Here is a 19,582-nt window from a genome sequence, read left to right as displayed (position 1 = left end):
ATAGGGCGCTGTGGGTGGAAAATTTACTGTGGTGAGCTGAGACGTGAATTGAAGGAGTCATAGGCTGAGTGGTGCCTGAAGCATGTTAATCAATCATTTACCAGGCAAGCCAAAGCCGAGTAAAATTTTGAAGTGATTTCCCAGTACTTTTCTGTGATACTTTAATGTTACTTGCCCACAAAGCGAGAGCACCTGGAGGCCAAAAATCAGGACATAGCCAGGGACTGAGCAGCTTTCATCAGCACCTCCCACATGAGATATAATAAAAAAGAATACATTCTATTATTTCACAACACAATCCTGGTTACAGGAGGAAGTAAAACATAGCTACCATCTTTAAAGTTGCAGAAATCAGTAAACAAAAAATCAACCCAGTCTGTTCAAATCCTTGGTGATAAGGACACTTGTCATGTCCAGATCTTAAGATTTCTTCTGAATTAAGTTTCCCAAACATTAGACTCCTCAGCCAGAAAACAACAGAAAACAAACAGGTACACTATGGTAAACATGTACTTGGATATTATATTTTGGGTTTAATTGATTTCTTTATAATCAAGTTAACATTTTGGTGTTTTTGTTTCTTCCAGTCTTTTCCGGGTTTTATTTTTCTTTTGCTTGTTTTGTAATATTGGAATAATACTGAATATTGTTTTGTGGCCCTCACTTCTAAATATAATCTGAGAATATTGTCACCTCATTAAATGTCTTTAAGATTATTTTTTGACAGATACTTATCCTATGAATATGCAATAACTCATTTAAGCATACCCTCTTCAGGGACATTTATAAAGTATACTGATGTTTCTTTATTATTACAAGAATACATACTGCCTTAGTAGAACATTTAAAATAAACAATGAGTTTGAATTTTCATGGCTTGAGACACAGAACAAATGTTTGCTGTTATTTATTTTACATTTTTAAAAAATGCATTTATTTATTTGGGGGCGGGGCAGTGTGTGCAAGCAGGGAAGAGGGAGAAGGAGAGAAAGAACCCTCAAGCAGACTCTCTGCTGAGCATGGGGCCTGCTCAGAGCTGATCCCAGGACCCTGAGATCATAACCTGAGCTGAAACCAAGAGCTGGATGCTCACTGACTGAATCACCCAGGCATCCCTCTGTTCTCTGAATAACAATAGTGCTAAGTCTACACAAATTAAGGTTAACAATTTTACTGTCATTCTGAGTTGATGGCAAATATAGGTCTTAAATATCTTAAATATCAATATTTAAGGTCTAAAATTGAAGCATTTCTTCCGAGATGTTAAGCATTTTTCTTCTTCTTCTTCTTTTTTTTTTTTTAAATTTATGATAGTCACACACACAGAGAGAGAGAGAGAGGCAGAGACACAGGCAGAGGGAGAAGCAGGCTCCATGCACCAGGAGCCCGACGTGGGATTCAATCCCGGGTCTCCAGGATCGTGCCCTGGGCCAAAGGCAGGCGCTAAACCACTGCGCCACCCAGGGATCCCTTCTTTTTTTTTTTTTTTTCTTTTTAAAGATTTTATTTATTTATTCATGAGAGAGAGAGAGAGGCAGAGACATAGGCAGAGGGAGAAGCAGGCTCCCTGTGGGGAGCCTGATGTGGGACTCGATCCCAGGACCCTGGAATCACACCCTGAACCAAAGGCAGATGCTCAACCACTGAGCCACCCAGGTGCCCCAGTTTAGCATTTTTCAAAAGCATGATCCATAAAACAATCCCAGAGTGTATACTCTGAGATGAAGTACATAGTTACATACAAAACCAGTGAGTTAGAAAAATACTATTTTATCTTTCTTTTAAAAATAGGTCTGGGCTCACAATGCATAGAATCAGGACAGAAAATAAATCTATTTACTAATGCTTATCACAGTATTTTTGAAATTTCTCTAACCATGCAACCCCTTTCTATGTACTATCAATCATTCATTATCTTTAATTCTGTGAAAGCACACTTTGGAAAATTCTGATCTAGGCAATTCAAGGAAATGAAAGTTTTTCTGATCAAGTTATTCTTTTAATTGATGAAGTCTGACATATGAACTTTGAAAGAAGTACAAAGATCTCATAAATGTAAAGTACCATCCTTATTACCAGTTAAGATTTCTATCCTGTGAAACAGTGCAAAATAAAATAGGTTTTTATACTTCTATAAAACTGAACAGAGTTCTGACACAGAATTAAGCAGATTGCTATACTTTAGCAATATATTTGGTATTTAATACCAAAATATTAACCAAATTAACCAAAATGTTTAGCTACATTTCTTTCCAAAATTTTTTCTTTCAAAAAGAACATGGTGAACCACTTTGATCCAGACTTTTATTCTAACTCAAACTCTGGTTTCTCCATCCATAATATAGGAATCAATGGAATCTATCATGTAGGTTGATACACTGATTCAGTAAAATCACGAATGCATACTCTTTATCATGGACCCGACACAAAAATAACGCTCAATAAACATGAGCTATTTTTACAGGACACTTTAATCCTATTTTATCCTATAGATTGTTTTATTTTTCTGATTCCACCCCCCCCCCCGACCCCTACCTCCACCCCCTGTATATACAGTATAAAGCGCTAAGTCAACAAAACAAAGCCAAGTTAAACATGTCCTCAAATGAAATCAAAGACCAACAAAATATCTATCTACCTACATTTGAGTGTACCTACATATATACTTTATATAACTAAGTTATATAAAATATACTCATCTCCTTGAATTTTTTGTTTCCCTTTAATAGCTTTGTATCATTCCTATGTTTAAATCTACAAAGAGCTCTGCTACGCACTCCCCCACACAGCAAATTGCCAAATGATTCATCAGGTGGCTGCCAGTGACGGCTCAATCTCCAAATCTGGTCAAGCAAGCTCCCCAAGGGGTCAGGGCCTCTCTGATACAGGCTGCTACTGTTTCCCTTAGGGTGAGTACTTTGTGTAAAAACAGTCAAATCATAAGTAACATTTTGCATTCAAAATAGCAACATGGAAAAAACAAAAAAAAAACAAAAAACAAAAAAAAAACAAAATAGCAACATGGTACAGTGAGACACAGCATTATGTAGTGAAAGGAACACTGGCTTCCATGTTTGAAGAGCTGGATGCTAATCTATGTCTACCATTTACCAGCAGTATGACCCTATAGAAATGATTTAATTTGAGCCTAAATTCTTAGTCTAAATAATGCTTGTTTTTCTTTTTTAGGCCATTACAATAAACAAATAAGATAATATAATGAAAAATCTTTGACATCTGCAAATACAAATATTAAGGAAGAATATATTATTTCAATTTCATGGCAGTTGCTACGAAGAACATACATATACATGCCCCCAAATAACACATTGGAACAGAAAATCTATGACCTATCCAAATCTTGCAGCTGATCACAGCAGATCTGATTGTGGACTAGGGTGCTTTTAACATTTCCATAAATTGGGAATCTTTAACACAACACTGAGATTCACCCATTTTATATTTCAATAACCCTTTTTCACTCCTTTTAATTTGCCTGGCCATATGTTTTTTCAGTTATTCTAAAGAGTGTCTAGCACAAAATAGAAGTTTATAAAATCTATAGTATGTTTGAATTGTTCTAAGAAACATATCTGTATTACAATTTTTACAATTATAAATTTTTATAATTTAATGTATTTTTCTCAAAATTTTCTCATCACTTTATTTAGAACAGAAAACCAATAAAAATGTTTTTTTTTTTCCCCTGAATCCCCCCCCCCCCCCCCCCAATTTTAAAAGCAGCTTTCTGGGCAGCCCAGGTGGCTCAGCAGTTTAGTGCCGCCTTCAGCCCAGGGTGTGATCCTGGAGACCTGGGATCAAGTCCCACGTTAGACTCCTTGCATGGAGCCTGCTTCTCCCTCTGCCTGTTTCTGTTCCTCCCTCTCTCTCTCCCTCTGTGCGTCTTTCATGAATAAATAATATCTTAAAATAAATAAATAAAAGCAGCATTCCAAGTTTTTAACAGATAACATGCTAAGAAAACAAATGGCTAAAGTGTAGTGGTTGGAACACTAGATCCATAGTCAGACATGATCTGGGTTTTGTAGCTCTGTAAACTTAAATAAAATTATTAACTTCTGTGCGTTGCAGTTTTCTCCTCTGCAGCATGGAGATAGTTCATATTTCCAAGTATTGTTTGGAATAGATAAAGAAGTCATGTAAGCAAATTTACTGAGTTCTTACTTTGGCTGGGTGCTTTACATGCACTATCTTGTTTAATCCCTACAAAATGTTATCAGTTAGCTTCAGTGCCTGTCATTATATGTAGTAAGATTTCAGTAATTATTCTTAGATAATACTATTTCATTAAAAAGCTGAGCATTTTTCTCAAAGAAAAATTAAGGAATAGTTGTCAGTATAGGGTAGGAAGGTGGTTGCCCTTGAGTATGCTGGACCAGGTCTTTACTACTTTCATTTTGACATACATGCTAAACTGGGTTTACACTGGCTGTTTAGTCCTTTCTTTGAACAGAAATACTCAAAACCCAAACTTTTTTTTTTAAGATTTTATTTATTTATTCATAAAAGAGACAGAGAGAGAGGCAGAGACATAGGCAGAGGGAGAACCAGGCCCCCCACGTGGAAACTGATGCCGGATGCCAGGATCACGACTTGAGCCAAAGGCAGACGCTCAACCACTGAGCCACCCAGGCATCCCATAACCCAAACTTTCAAAAGGAAATGCTATCCAAATGAAAAAGTGTTCCTTCTTGAATAATTTTTCGAACCCTATCTTTTGCCTTCCATTCACAAAAGTGCTAGCATGTACACATAATATACATATACACATTTCTTTTATCAGGCTTGTAGCGGACACTATTATGTGTCTCTTTAGTACCTACTTCCATTCTTTCATCTTAATAGAACTCTCTGCCTTTATTTTCTTGGGTTGTTCAGAATCTGTGCTGCTTCAAATAAACTTTCATGGTCTACTTGAAAAATAATTGTTCTTCAGGAATAATTTTGAACTATATTCTGTCTAATGGTCTTTGTTAAAATTCTATTTTGTTAATTCTCAGTGGGAATAAAAACAACTATTTTAAATGTAGAGAAACGAATAACTTTCTAACAGTACTGCCTTTAGCATGTGGGTTTTTTAAGACTATTTTTAGAAAGAAAAGGTTTAAAAACTTTTTTTCAACTGATTTTTTAAAAAGATTCTATTTATTTATGAGAGAGAGAGAAGAGAGAGCATGAATGGAAAACTGGGGAGGGTTGGGTAGGGTAGGGTTGGGGGGAGCCTGACTGGGCCTGGATCCCAAGACCCTAGGATCATGACTTGAACCAAAGGCAGACACTCAACCAACTAAGTGTCCCAGGCACCCCAGGAAGGAAAAGGTTTTAAGCCATGTTACATTTTTATAATTGAGTCATCAATAAATTAAAATTTAAAAATAAGCCATGCTTGGCTATATCATCTGTATTGAGTGGTAATTTATGAACATTTTATGTTAAAAGATGTAGCTTCCAATTCTACTTCTACCACCAGCTAGCTGTTTAATCTTGATCTAAATGTCCCTTGGCCTCAGTCTCAACTTTGAAAACAAGGACTAGGACTTGATGATACCTCCCATCTTTTCCAATTGTCAAATTTTATGAATATCTCCCCTTATCTAACTGTTGATAGAAAAAAAATGAGGATATATGACATTTTTTAAATGTGAAAAGCTAAGAAAAGATCATTAAATTTGAGGTTATGATTTCTATATTGATTATGCCTTTAGTGTTTCCTGGCTATATGTTTACATAGTATAGAAAGCTCCTATGAAGAATGTTAGGAGCAAATAACATCCTGGAAGCTATGCCCTAGGGAGAATAATTTCACTGAGTGAGTGGTAATGCTCTGTTAGTTAGTTGATAATTAGTAACACTTTGATGCTTAAACAAAAAGTTCTTAGAGGATGCTTAGTAAAAATAGCTTTGCCATAAATATGGTCAAATATGAACTGAGGAAAAAACATATGAACTGAGAAATCCATGTAGCTTATAAATTTATCATTAAAACTGGAAAATAAAGATTCAGAATTAATATCAAAAGAAAGAGACAGGGATCCCTGGGTGGCGCAGCGGTTTAGCGCCTGCCTTTGGCCCAGGGCGCGATCCTGGAGACCCGGGATCGAATCCCACGTCAGGCTCCCGGTGCATGGAGCCTGCTTCTCCTTCTGCCTGTGTCTCTGCGCCACTCTCTCTCTCTCTGTGTGTGTAACTATCATAAATAAATAAAAATTAAAAAAAAAAAAAAAAAAGAAAGAGACAAACTTCAGAACAAAAGTTGAAGCAGAAATAATAATTCTAGTAGTAAAAGATCAGCAATTAGCCTGAAATTCTCATTGTAAAAGAGCATGGAATTTCTATGTAATAAATTAAGAAAATAACACAATACTATTATGTAGGCACTGAAAAAAATACCAAATAGCAACAACCAGTACAATAATAGTAACAATTTAACCACTTTCACAATTTGAAAAGTATGATGAAAGGATGAAGAGTACATTTAAATCTAACATCAAAAAACTAGATTGCGTTTCATATACTTTAATAAGTTTTCCCTGTGTTGTTTCAATTATTGGGCCCTGTGTCCGAGCAAGCATCTTATGATGAACCATGGGAGATACAAAAGAAAAAGGTGTTATTTTCCTTAATGGGCTTAGTTCTTGTACAAACACCAGGGCATGACCTGTGTGTATATCCTGGTAATCCTGGTTTGAAAGGTAACATTTTAAAGAATTTTTTTTTATTTTTATATTTTCAGATTTACAAATGATTGAAATAAAATATACAGGAAATGCTTCATAAATTTATAAAGTCATTTGTTTTCATCTCCTTTCATGATATTTAAGGAATAGTTTTCAGGTAAACTATCTTTTGTTTTTTTTTTTTTTTTTAAGATTTATTTATTTTAGAGAGAGCACACATAAGCAGGAAGGGCAGAGGGAAGAGAGAATCTTAAGCTGACTCCTCACTGCACATGGAGCCTGACCTGGGGCTTGATCCCATGACCCTTACATTACATCATGACCTGAGCCAAAACCAAGGGTCGGATGCTTAACTGACTGCAACACCCCAAGCCCCTCAGGTAAATTACCTTAAACCAAAAGTTTATTCATCATTTCAGATTTTCCTTAATGAAGGGAGAAATCAATATTCAACAATCATGGAATAGTCAGACAACAATTTAATGGGGCATTTAAAGTGACAAGTAGAACATACCATGTCAATACATGGAAAGAAGCATATACAGAAAGGTGAAATAAGGGAACAGGGATCACAGCCTCCTAAACATGCGTGATGGGCATTGAGAAAATCATGAAGGAACAAATAGAAAGTTTCTCTGTGTGTAATATATGAGAAGTATACGTCTTCCTCATGCAATGATAGAGAAATCTCTGATGGTGATTTTCTGGTGGGTGTAATGTAGCATTCACAATGGTAAATTCCAGAGCTAAAAAAGAAATCTACATGGAAACTTCTAATTTTCTACTCTTACTATCATGAGCCATCCAAACTTTTGAAAATGTTAGTAAGAGATGAAATTCTCCAGAAAAATATAATGAAATTTAATATAGAAAGTCTCAAATTTTAGATATAAAGAAAAAAATTACACTTGAAAGTCCAAACCTTCAGAAGCATACAAAGCCAAAATTTAAAATTCCATACATTTGGTATGTAAAATAGGAGGTATATTAAAATTTCTATTCATTATTTAACTAAAATTTTATTTTCAAGTGTTTCCTCTTTTTCTTTTTTTCTAATAGTTTCTTTAAAGAATGCAGTGTAGCTGAACAAGGTTACTTCAAAAAAATGTAAAACCTTTAAGAGTCATAAAGGTTTTCTAAATGAAAACCAATTGCTTTCCAATTGAAATTTAGGGATTTTCAAATTTATATGAACTCTGAAAGGAAATAATACATAGACAACTGTTCATTTCTATGCTCTCAAACAGCAATATCATTCTGCCATCAGCCTGTCTGTTACTTTTCTTTTTTCTCTTAATTTCTATTCATTTTGGGGAAAAGAATGGTAAGTTATTATTAATATAAGTAGCCTACATTATGTAAATTTATAATTGTCAAGAAATGTTACAGAAACAAATGCCCTATGCACTCTTTGGATGTTTAGTGCCCTCATGCTGCCCCCTGCTGCCTAGTGTCCACACTTAACTGAAAATGTTTCCAAACTTTTCAACCTTTGCTAATTCTCCATACTCTCCCCATCAAAATTTATCAGGCAAAAAAAAAAAAAAATATCAGGCCAAAGATCCAGACTATTGAAATTTTCCTCTACTCAGGCTGGTGGGTAAATGGTAACATAAGAGCTACTTTCCTCCTACTTATCCCATCACCATTTTTTGGCTAATTACGAGCACTTGAGTTGGTGTTCTCCTGGCCATAATGACATCCAGATTCCCTAGTCCGGGACTCCAAATCCTGTGCGTGTTGGTGCCAAGCTATCATCACAGGTGCATCTCTTCCAGTCTCTAACCCCCACACATTATAGCTAACTTTCTATCCACACTGGACTTCTGGTTATTTCCAAATGCTATGTGTTTTCTGTCTTTCTTGCCTGTCCACACTGCTTTCTTTACCTGGAATGTCTTCTCTCAACTTGGACACATTGAAAGTCTATGTGTCTTTCAAGGCTCTGGTCAAAAGTTATTTTCTCCATGCAGTTTACCCCAATTCCCAACTGCTTCTCTTCTCTGTAACATGTTAAGGCTCAGCACAATGTTGGTGCTATTGTTTTTAACACAGTAGAAGCTCGGTAAGTATTTATTTAGTGAGTGAAGAGCAGGTAAAAAAGAAACCTTAATTGTTGGAAAGGCTATCTGACTTACTGACTTTTGAGAGTAGCTGCAGACAATAATGAGAGCCTCTCTAATAATGCTGCAATATCCATACACTTGAATGGACTGATCTCTTTAATTCCTATCACAGTGTGTACAGCCTATTTGGATTCCTGAAATAAGGAAGGGGTCCACCTATTGGAATAAGAGGTCAGCCTCTTAGACTTTAAAGTGCAATTCCTACAAAGTTATATGTAGTACAGAGATATACTTGAAACAGTACAGAGAACTTAAGAATCACCATACTTAAAAATTAAGTTTATAGATATGTAAAACTTTCTTAACTTCTTGAAAATGTTTACTGGATGCCAAAGGAGGCAACTGTATGCAGTAAATTATAAATGTGGCATAAAGCGGAAAAAAAAGCTGAAAGGTATATAATCAAGTAATAGTGCAAAGACTATTTAAAAACTCAAATTAACTTCAGAATAGTCTGTCAGTATGCAAGACTAACAGTGGCTTTTGGGCTGTTTTCCTTCCAGCTAAAGTTGGTGTTCATTAGGTGGTCAACTTAATATTTCAGCCCATAGAACTGGCCCGACTGTCCAGTTATTCTTTATTTTGCTTTGAACCTTCTTCACTTTCTAGGAAATGAGATTATAGCTTTTGAGATATTGGGATGAGAAGTAGCAGCACTAATCTACTCACCTCTTCATTTTGGTTTCGTGCCTTACTTCAATAGAGTAACTTAGCAATTCTCAACTCCAGCTGTATATTGGAATCCTGGCAAGAGCTTGGAAAATGCTTATGCCAAGATCCAATCCCAGACCAACCAGAATCTCTGGGGATGTGTGCAAGCATTTTGTTTTTAAGTTTCTGGATAATTGTAACTATAGGAACAGGTAAGAACCACTGTTGCAACAGCGTGAGCCTACCATGGTCTGGAGCGCCAGTGCCATCCAATAGAACTTCCTGCAAACATGGAAAGTGCTATAAACTGAATGCTTATGTCCTCCTAAAATTCATATATTGAAATCCTAACCCCCAGTATTATGATATATGGAGGTGGGGCCTTTGAGAGGTAATTCATGTCATAAGGGTAGAAACCTCACGAATGGGATTAGTGCCTCTGTAAAACAGACCCCAGAAAGCTCCCTCACCCCTTTTACTGTGTGAGAACACAGCAAAAATATGGCCATCTATGAACCAGGACACTATGATCCTCACTGGACGCTGAATCTGCTCACCTTGATCTTGTACTTCCAGTCTCCGTAACTATAACTAATTTTTGTTGCTTATAACCCATCCATGCTATGGTATTGTTAGAGTAGCCTGAAGAGACCAAGAGAGAAATGTTCCATAAATCTGTTGTCTAATTTGATGGCCACTACCTAGGTGTAGCTCCTAAATTTTTTATTTTAATTCAAACTTAAATTTACAGAGCTACAGGAGGCTAGTGACTACTGTGTTGGATAGCACAGTTTGGCAGGCTTAGGCCATGTAAAATTATCTGAGTTTATTATTATATAGATGCTGAATAACTTTTTGATCCTGGACCACAGCATCCACACTTAATACTCTTGTCTCTTTGGGTTATTTCCTGCTAGCTTCTTGACAAAGCCTCTAGTGGTATGAAGGGATAACTCAAATTTTATATAGGCTCGTGGGAATGTTAAGGACATTGAATTTGTTGATGGTCTTTTACTCATTTATGCTGGCAGTTTGTTTTTTGGACTTCATACTTTTTTTTTTTTTTTAAAGATTTTATTTATTTACTCACTAGAGACACACAGAGAGAGAGGCAGACACTGGCAGACGGAGAAGCAGGCTTCCTGCAAGGAACCCAATGTAGGACTCCACTCCAGGACCCCAGGATCATGACCTGAGCTAAAGGCAGACACTCAACCACTGAGCTACCCAGGTGCCTAGACTTTATACTTTAATGAAAAATGAGCAAAGGCCTTCAGAACCAAAATTTCTTAAGTGTCAAAGCAGTGGAGCAATGAAAAAGGTCCTCTTCGCTCCTTGGCATGTGATAGTATTTTTCAACTGGAGGTCGTGACCTTTGTCTTGGAGGTTGGAGAGTTTCCAGTGGATTGAGGCAGTGGCCTGAGTTTCATAGCTAAATATAGGTCATCAGCATGGCAGCCTCTTTCTCACTCTCATGGAAACCACACCCTATTAATGAATGTGGGGCATTAGTGGCTGGGGGGGATACAGTCTTGAGAAAAACCAGAAAAATGCCACAGATACAGAAGTCTTTCTCAGATGTAACTTGCTATTGAGCATAACTAAGTTCTAGTTTTACCTGCTTTTAAAAATAATTTGTAAATTGTAGATTGCTATTTAAAAAAAAAAAAGGTTAAAAATACACACATATTTGATTCATTGGCTAATCAATCTGAAATGTGATGTTCATGCTGAGGCATAAGAAAAATCCCCCTTTAGGTCATTGTTCAACTCCTGCCTTTTTGGTGAGGCTGTCCTGACAACCCGATTCAATATTTCAATATATTTATATTCATGTATTTGCCAAATATTAAATGACATCCTCTTAAGTTTGGCATATTTCAAAATCAAAATATTTACCACTGTAGGTGCCATCTGATTCTCTAGAGCGGCGTCTCAAAGGGTGAGATATGGCTGAAGGACCACAGCACCTGCGAGCTTGCCAGAAATGCAGCTTCTCAGGTCCTGCCCCAGACCAATTGAGCCAGGAACCCTCACTGTGGGGCCCAGCAATCTGTCATTTTAGGTGATTCTGGTGCACAATGATGTTTGAGATCCACTGATCCAGAGCGCATTGCATTTCCCAAGAATGTCCCAGAGGCGTAGACTTCCAAACATCACAAACTTGGTTAAGATCAAAACATTTTATACATAAAATTAAACTTGTAAGTTGTGAAAGAGATGCCAACATTCTATTTGGACCTAGTGTTATGAATCATGAATTCACCCAGTTCTAAGCTTCAATGAATGTCTAGTCTTTGACCTTTGTTTTCCCCTTATAAAAAATCAAAGTTCTAAAAGAATTTCATGAGATGTTCCTCAAAAGATAAGATGCAATACAAGTGTGGCTTCAGCAAATTCAGCACACAAAAATTCAAATACATACAACTGATAAGTTAGGGGGCCATTTACTGTTTTTAAGAAAATATTATTAGATCTATAAAATTATTCACTAGAGGATTCATTTAAACAGTGACATTGTATAGTGCATTTGAAATATCTCCATTTACAGAACATAAATTTTACAAATGTCTAATATGATAGTATAGAAGTGTAGGTAAGTATACAGCCTCTGATCTCAAACTTCCCAGGTTCAAACTCCAGCTTTTTCATTTACTGGGCCAAAACTTACTAAGCCTCAGTTACCTCATCTGTAAAATGGGTATAATAATTGTCCTATCTCTAAAGTTTGTGTGACAATTTAAGAATATAATAAAGGTAGCATTTAGCTAGAAGCTGGAACATAGTAAGCTCTAACTAAATGTTTGGTTTTAGTTGTCTAGGCTGGTCTCTATGAAAACAGATATTTATGTTTTATCACTCAAGAATGTTCATGCAAAGCAGTTAAAGTTTATACAAAGCCAAGTAGAAGTTAACAATATTGAACACTGGATACTGAGCAGGTATTCATCCTCCCAAGAGCTCCTCCCTAGCCAAATTAATTGTGGGAATTTTAATCTCCTTGTCCATGACTGGATAAGGTATGAACATGTCCTACAGACCTAGTCAATGAGCTGTAAGAAGCAATGTGCTGTAGGTCACTGGAAAAGAATTTCTTCCCTTAAGGGATGCATTAAGAGAAACTCTCTTCCCTTTGGAAATTGTAGTATCAGGCTATGACTCTTGGAGCTGCTGCAGCTATATTGTGACTATGAGGAAAGACATTGCTGACGTTTCAATGTAAAAGAATGGAACTTGCTAAGGAACTTGGTAACACTGTTGGACTCCTGAACCAAACATAGAACTGGCTTGCTTTTGGTTACTGATTTAACTGAAATAATAAATGTCCATATTTTTTTATGTCACTATCAGTAACGTTCCATGCTAGTACAAAAGCAAACTAAATGACATTAATACATCTATAGCTAGTATGAATTAATTGGCTCTTTGACAAAATAATTTGGTGACTTTATTCTTATCTTCTTAAATCACATATAGAGAATCCTTAATGAAGAGATCCGACTCTAGATCATCTGCATATAACAGCAGTCTTACTTTCCTGCTCCATATGTGACATGCTTAACTATAAACTATTAGCTAAATGTGTAAGTATGTTATCTTTGTAAATTAAAATATGTTTTAATTTTTAAAATTCTGTTATATCTATCACTAAAAATATTACAAAAGATTTTAAAATAAAAGTAAATATTTTAATTTTGATACAATCCTTTAACATTGTAATGTATTTCCCTGCTTCATTTATATTCACATTGACATTTTTTCATGACAATGTGAATAAAATGTACAAAATGAAGCTCTACCATATTCAAAAGTTTTCATTAAGTAGATTTTACAAGGACACACCCCCAAATTCCTACTACTAGAGTGATCTTCTCCATTTTCTCTTCACAAGCAAATAGGTTTATTTCTCACTTTGCAACAGAAATTTGAATTAGTTAACTGTCTATTTACACAGCATTTATTTGGGCTATCTCTAAAATCTGAGGGCTATTTTCCCTATTCATGTGTGAATATATCTGGTACCCAAATAAGGGTGCTTCAATAGAAGAACACTTGTTAAATCATATGACTGTCATATGATTGTATTTAAATTTATTACTATTAATATTTTCTCCAGAAGTCTCCATTGGCCTTTATTTCCAAATGGGAACCCCCATATCTAACACCTTAGATTAGAACTTTGAATCTTCTTGGGACTATAAACTCCATGAAATCAGGGATGCTTACCTCTTCTTAATATTATACCCCAGCATCTTAGCATAGTAGCAAATAATAGCTAGGAAAATCTAGAATAAATAATTCTCCAAATAAAAATAAATGTTGAAAAAAATCAAGTATAAAGTCCAACCCTTTCATCTTTTTCATAAAGAGATAATTTCTTTGCTTTACTTTCTCTTTAGACTCTCCATTTAAGAATCTTTTGGGGGGGGGGGGGAATCCCTGGGTGGCTCAGCGGTTTGGCACCTGCCTTTGGCCCAGGGCACGATCCTGGAGTCCCAGGATCGAGTCCCACATCGGGCTCTGGGCATGGAGCCTGCTTCTCCTTCTGCCTGTGTCTCTGCCTCTCTCTCTCTCTCTCTCTCTCTCTCATAAATAAATAAATAAATCTTTAAAAAAAAAAGGAATCTTTTTGGAAATATATTTTTAAAAAGTTATATTGCAAATACCCATTTTGTCTATTACTTTCCCCCTTCTCTTTCCTTGCACAACCATGCTGAGGACAGTAGTGAATCTGTATGGTCTTGTGGGAAGTAATGATATGTCCAAAAAACAGCAGGGGTAAATATGCATAAGAAGTGGGTAGAACTGGAAATGTAAAATTTCAGGTCTGTATTGAACTTGGTTTTCTGAGGACAAAATTTTTAGATATTTTTCCTTCTTCTAAAGAAGTTCATTCCAAGGTATACTGGATTGGTCCTGGCTAATATTTTTAGCATTTATATTAGGTCATCTTAATATCTCTTCCCTTTGTTATCTCATCTTTCTTAATACATTTGGCTAACCTGAAAATCTCCTCAATTTTTAGCAATACTAATGAGTACAAATAAATAAATAAGGAAATTGTATTGGTTTATTACATTAAGTCTTAATAAAATTTAAAGCTTTTTTCTGTTATTGACCAAACTCCATAATTTCAAGTTAATTTTTCTGAGGTTTATTGTTTAGAATTTGATTTAGACTTTCCATGTCATTGGCATCATTTATTTATTTTTTCTGCAACCTGTTTTTGGCTATTTCACTACTCAATGACCCCTCCCTTTCACCAAAGGGATGGGCAGGGTAAAAAAATATGATATGATATTTTAATGTAGTCAATTTTACTACTTGCTACTATCTCTGATAAAACGGTGTGCAAGAAAGAAATTGTTAACTAAAATGACATTTCAGGATTTTTTAAAAATAATTTTTTATTGTTCACGATCTAGCAACTGTTACTATGGAAAACTGAGTTCTCTCTAGACTACACTTAATAAAGATTTTTTTTCATGATAAAAACATAGTTTATAATAATTCTAATCTAAATCACACCAAACTCATGAGTAAATGCTCACAAAAATATTGTCAGTTAAAAAAAGAATTAATGTCCAAAGACTCCAGAGCTAAAATGAAGCACAAGGTGGATTTAAAAATGGAGAATATAAAATAATAAATTGTTTTTGCCTTGTAGTTTAAACCTCCTTACCTACATAGTCATGTAAGAGTCACATATAAAATAATACCTTTAATATAAATATATATGGATGATTTTAAAAAGTGAAGATTTAACTATAATGGTTACTTCATAATCAATGATGTAATAGTCAATGATGTAGGAGAACAAAGAGCATTGCATAGCTACATATGGACTTCATAGCATCAGTTTGTTTTTAAAAAGGGGGGCTACAATATATAAATATTTTTAGTTTTTGCAGATTAAAATATATCAGCAGCTGAATAGCAGAATATTTTAGCAACAAACATAGTGGGAAGTTTATTTTATTCAGTAGATCAACTTCAGAGAACTAAACTCTCCAGAATAACCAGAGGGTTAGATAGTATATTTACACTTGCTGTATTTCATTCTATAAATAATCTATAATGTCAAAACTAGTCTTGATGGGGGCACTTAAATTTTATAAGGGGATAAAATGTTACAGTGGACATTTTCAAATTTTTATAGTATAGTATAAACAAAATATGGACATGATACATAATTATTTTTGAAGTTCAAGGAAAGAGTCCTATACAAATAAATTATATGGACACAAAAATGAGAAATACTAATCTTAGTCATTTTCACACATTCTTTTACTTCAGAATTTTAAATGATTAGTGAAATAACCTTTACCTACTTCAAAGTGAATAAAAACAACAACTCCAGAAATTTCACTCTCTCAAGAATTTATTCAATCGTTTGGTAAGGTGGTCTTGAATAGTATTTTGGTTGTTTTTATTTTATTTGGCAAAATAATCTGTTTTTAGGTATGATTACAGATTCCTTCCACTTTCTTTTTGAAAGAAGGCTATACTTACTACCTTCATAAACAACTAAAATGTTCACAGGGATGGGTATAACCTATGTCATACTGTAATATACATTTTGTTCCTGGGAGGCTTTGGGCCTAAACCCCATATTCTCTAATCAGATAACTCTCAAGAAGAACAAAGATGAAAAACATTTACCTGCATTTAGACACATGAATACCAATATTTTTAAAGTTAGAAGCAGTTGTGTACATATTCTCAAAAGATTATCTTATTCTAGAATACTTACTCTTTTCAAAACAAGGATATACATAAATTCAATTGGAAGTATCACTTCAAAATAAATAATAATGTAGGCATTATTCCACGTCAAACTACTAGAAAATTCCCAGGAGAAACTTAGAATAGTTATTTAAGAAATCCCTAGGTTCAATACGAAATTCAACTTTTACAATGTTGAGTGAACTAAAACTCAAACGTTTTGTTACATTGAAAAGACATTAACACGTATAGTGTTGTAATATAAAGAAAATGCAAAATATTACCGAGAAAAGAGAAGGTAAGCCAACAGCTTATTATTGAAAAATTCTGATCTAGCGATAATCAGATCAGATAAAACTGCAAACTGCATGCCTGTCCCTGATGCTCCCTGGACGGGTTGTGACGACATGTCTGCTTTCAACCCACAGTTCACAGTTCACAACAAACATTTAAATAATACAACTGAATAATTAATTCCTCAGACCAAATTGAACTTTCTTTAAGGAAATAAAGGGATAAGATAATAGATCAAATCTTACCCCACCTCTTTTTTTTTCCTCCTTTTTTCTTTTAGTGAAACTGACATAAATTGTTGAGGAGCACTACAGCGCCACCAACACAGATCAATGCAAAACAAAAAAGATCTCCTACCGTGTGCAAAAAAGAAAAAAAAATTAGAAAAATGCCAAAAATTACAAAATGTCTCCCAAATGTACCTTTTTGGAGAAAAACACGATAGATCTGCAAAGATTATCTAATGAAGAGCTTCAAAGAATTAATATCATGGAATACAAGTTTAGATCTGATCAGCAAATAAAAGATCCACTATTTAGTAACAGCCATAACTTAATATAAACCCGGTTATGTCAATCTCCACCTTCATCATACCAAGGGCAGCTTTCCTGTAGTTTGTATCCAAGTAATCCATCAAGAAAACCACAATAGGCCTATTTAAAAAGAAAAAAAGAGAGAAGAAACAAAACTATATCCACAGTTTGTCTGCTGATAATTTAGTCCTGGACAAATTAGGTAATACATAATTTTTATAAAGAGGATATGCACATATTTGGCATTACCAACACTGCTGGCACAAAACAAGTCCATCTTGAAATAGCTGAGTTCCCCTGTAGTTCACAGTAATTAAAGTATAATTTATTTCACAAATATTTAGCTTTCGGGATGAAAAAAAAAAAAAACCCACAACTGCGGGTTTTTTTTTTTTTTTTTTAGTACATTTTAGTGAAAAATGTACCAGACAAGATTAGGTGGAATACGCAGAGAGATCAAAGCTAAAGAAAAAAAAAAAAATACAAAGATTGGTTTTGTTAGAAGAAACACAATGAAAATCCTCTTTACCCGGTGGCTCCTTCAGAGCTGTAACGACATCAACGTTTAAAATCACAAACTTACCATTCGTGCAGGCAAAGGAGAAGGCAGTTCTTGAAAAATAATCGCAACAATATAGGCTGGATCCTCGAGCCCCTGGAAACAGCAGCCTCCCGGCAGCGTACGGGTCTTCAAACATCCTTAAAATATTTGGTAAATGGGAAGTACTAGTTTGTCCCATGGTCGCGGGCGGGCTGGGGTGGCCTCCCCGGGCTCCGTGGGCGTCGGGGGCGTCGCAGGCACCGCGGCGCGGGGCGCGGGGCGCGGGGCGCGGAGCGAGGAGCGAGGAGCGAGGAGCAGCAGCGGCCGCCGCAGCCGCCGGGTTAACAAGTTTGCGCCGCGGGCAGGCGCCGCCCGATTGGCTGGAGCGCGGCGTCCGCGCAGCCTGCGCCTCCCCGCGCCCCCGCCTCCCGCGGCTCGGAAAAAATGCGGTGTGTGTGCCATTTTACACTGGGCTTTTAAAAGCACAGCCACCCCGACGACACGAGCCTAAGCCCGCGACCAAGTGACACTGCAAAACAATGGCACCCGCGCCTGCCCCGAGCCCGGAGAGTGCCCTCGTGGCGTCCTGGGGCGCGCTCCCCCTCGAGCCGCGCGTTCGCGGAATGCGAGGCTTTTCTCCGGATGCAGATTGCCGCTCGGCCCGTCCGTCCGTCATTCGGCTCCAAACGCGGCCATTGAAAAACTAGCGTCACTGAGCAACTATGGCCATCGAGAAGTGTCTGCCTTGGCATCGCTGGGGACCCGAGAAGGCGGTCATCCGTGAGCAGGATTCACGACTCCTGCAGCCCAGACAGCTTCCATTCCTTGTAAAAATAGAATTCCTGAGCAGCGATAAGTGCCATTTTGTGCAAAGGATGAAAACGAAATGACTTTAGTGGTCACGTTTAAAACAATAGGCATAAGCCCCCCGCGCCCCTTAAAAATTCTATCCCCAAAACCTTTGGAGGCGGACACCATCCTACCGCTCGCTCTGCCTTACAAACAAAATGGCTGTGGCGCTGAGTTTTTTTGGATCCTCCCACTCTGCCTCCTCCTGGCCTCCAGGAAGTGGTAAAGATCCAAAATAAATACAGTACGAAAAGTGCATTGTCCAGTCTGGACTCAGGGTGAGATCTCTGGTAAGGGGGAGGGTGCCTTAGAAATGTGCTGCTTTTATGAGTTTTTTCTTTTTTAATTGTTTTGGAAAGAACATCAGTCACTAGAGACTTACCTGACTGTAATTTGAACTTCCTGCTTTACATATTTATAAGGTCTTTCAACTGGGCTTTTAAATGAGAACGAAGTCTGAGACTTAAAAAAAAAAAAAATGTATACGATGGAATATTGCTCAGCCATTAGAAACGACCAATACCCACCGTTTGCTTCAAGGTGGATGGAACTGGAGGGTATTATGCTGAGTGAAGTAAGTCAATCGGAGAAGGACAAACATTATATGTTCTCATTCATTTGGGGAATATAAATAATAGTGAAAGGGAATATAAGGGAAGGGGGAAGAAATGTGTGGGAAATGTCAGAAAAGGAGACAGAACATAAAGACTCCTAACTGTGGGAAACGAACTAGGGGTGGTGGAAGGGGAGGAGGGCGGGGGGTGGGGGTGACTGGGTGACGGGCACTGAGGGAGGCACTTGACGGGATGAGCACTGGGTGTTATGCTATATGTTGGCAAATTGAACTCCAATAAAAATTAAACTTATTATTTAAAAAAATGAGACACTAAATGAATGCGACACAGTGATTGCAAACGTAAAGTCGAAATGGCAGCAAATATCGAAATGTGTCGAACACAGCATATGTGCATTAATTGAACACACTCAGGATAAAATTCTTTGCCAGTTCAATTTCTAATGAGCCAAGGGTAGAACCAGGTTTAAGGGATCCCTGGGTGGCGCAGCGGTTTAGCGCCTGCCTTTGGCCCAGGGCGCGATCCTGGAGACCCGGGATCGAGTCCCATGTCGGGCTCCCGGTGCATGGAGCCTGCTTCTCCCTCTGCC

At 36.7% G+C, this 19,582-nt stretch overlaps 1 protein-coding gene and 1 long non-coding RNA gene across 2 annotated transcripts in view; one reads left to right on the top strand and one right to left on the bottom strand.

Annotated features, from left to right (window-relative positions):
- The window catches only part of EPC1 (enhancer of polycomb homolog 1), a 94,450-nt gene extending 76,649 nt beyond the window's left edge, over window positions 1-17,801 (bottom strand). Inside the window, exon 1 of the mRNA XM_038529869.1 lies at window positions 17,612-17,801. Coding sequence (XP_038385797.1) covers window positions 17,612-17,614 — 3 coding nt within the window. The 5' untranslated portion in view covers window positions 17,615-17,801. The remainder of the gene's footprint in view (window positions 1-17,611) is intronic.
- The window catches only part of LOC111091357, a 135,308-nt gene continuing 126,373 nt past the window's right edge, over window positions 10,648-19,582 (top strand). The window contains exons 1-2 of the long non-coding RNA XR_005355200.1: window positions 10,648-10,706; window positions 12,953-13,059. This is a non-coding gene — a long non-coding RNA (uncharacterized LOC111091357). The remainder of the gene's footprint in view (window positions 10,707-12,952; window positions 13,060-19,582) is intronic.

This window comes from Canis lupus, chromosome 2 (genome assembly GCF_011100685.1).
Source record: "Canis lupus familiaris isolate Mischka breed German Shepherd chromosome 2, alternate assembly UU_Cfam_GSD_1.0, whole genome shotgun sequence".
NCBI classification, from domain to species: Eukaryota; Metazoa; Chordata; class Mammalia; order Carnivora; family Canidae; genus Canis; species Canis lupus.
This window is presented reverse-complemented; position numbering and strand designations above follow the sequence as displayed.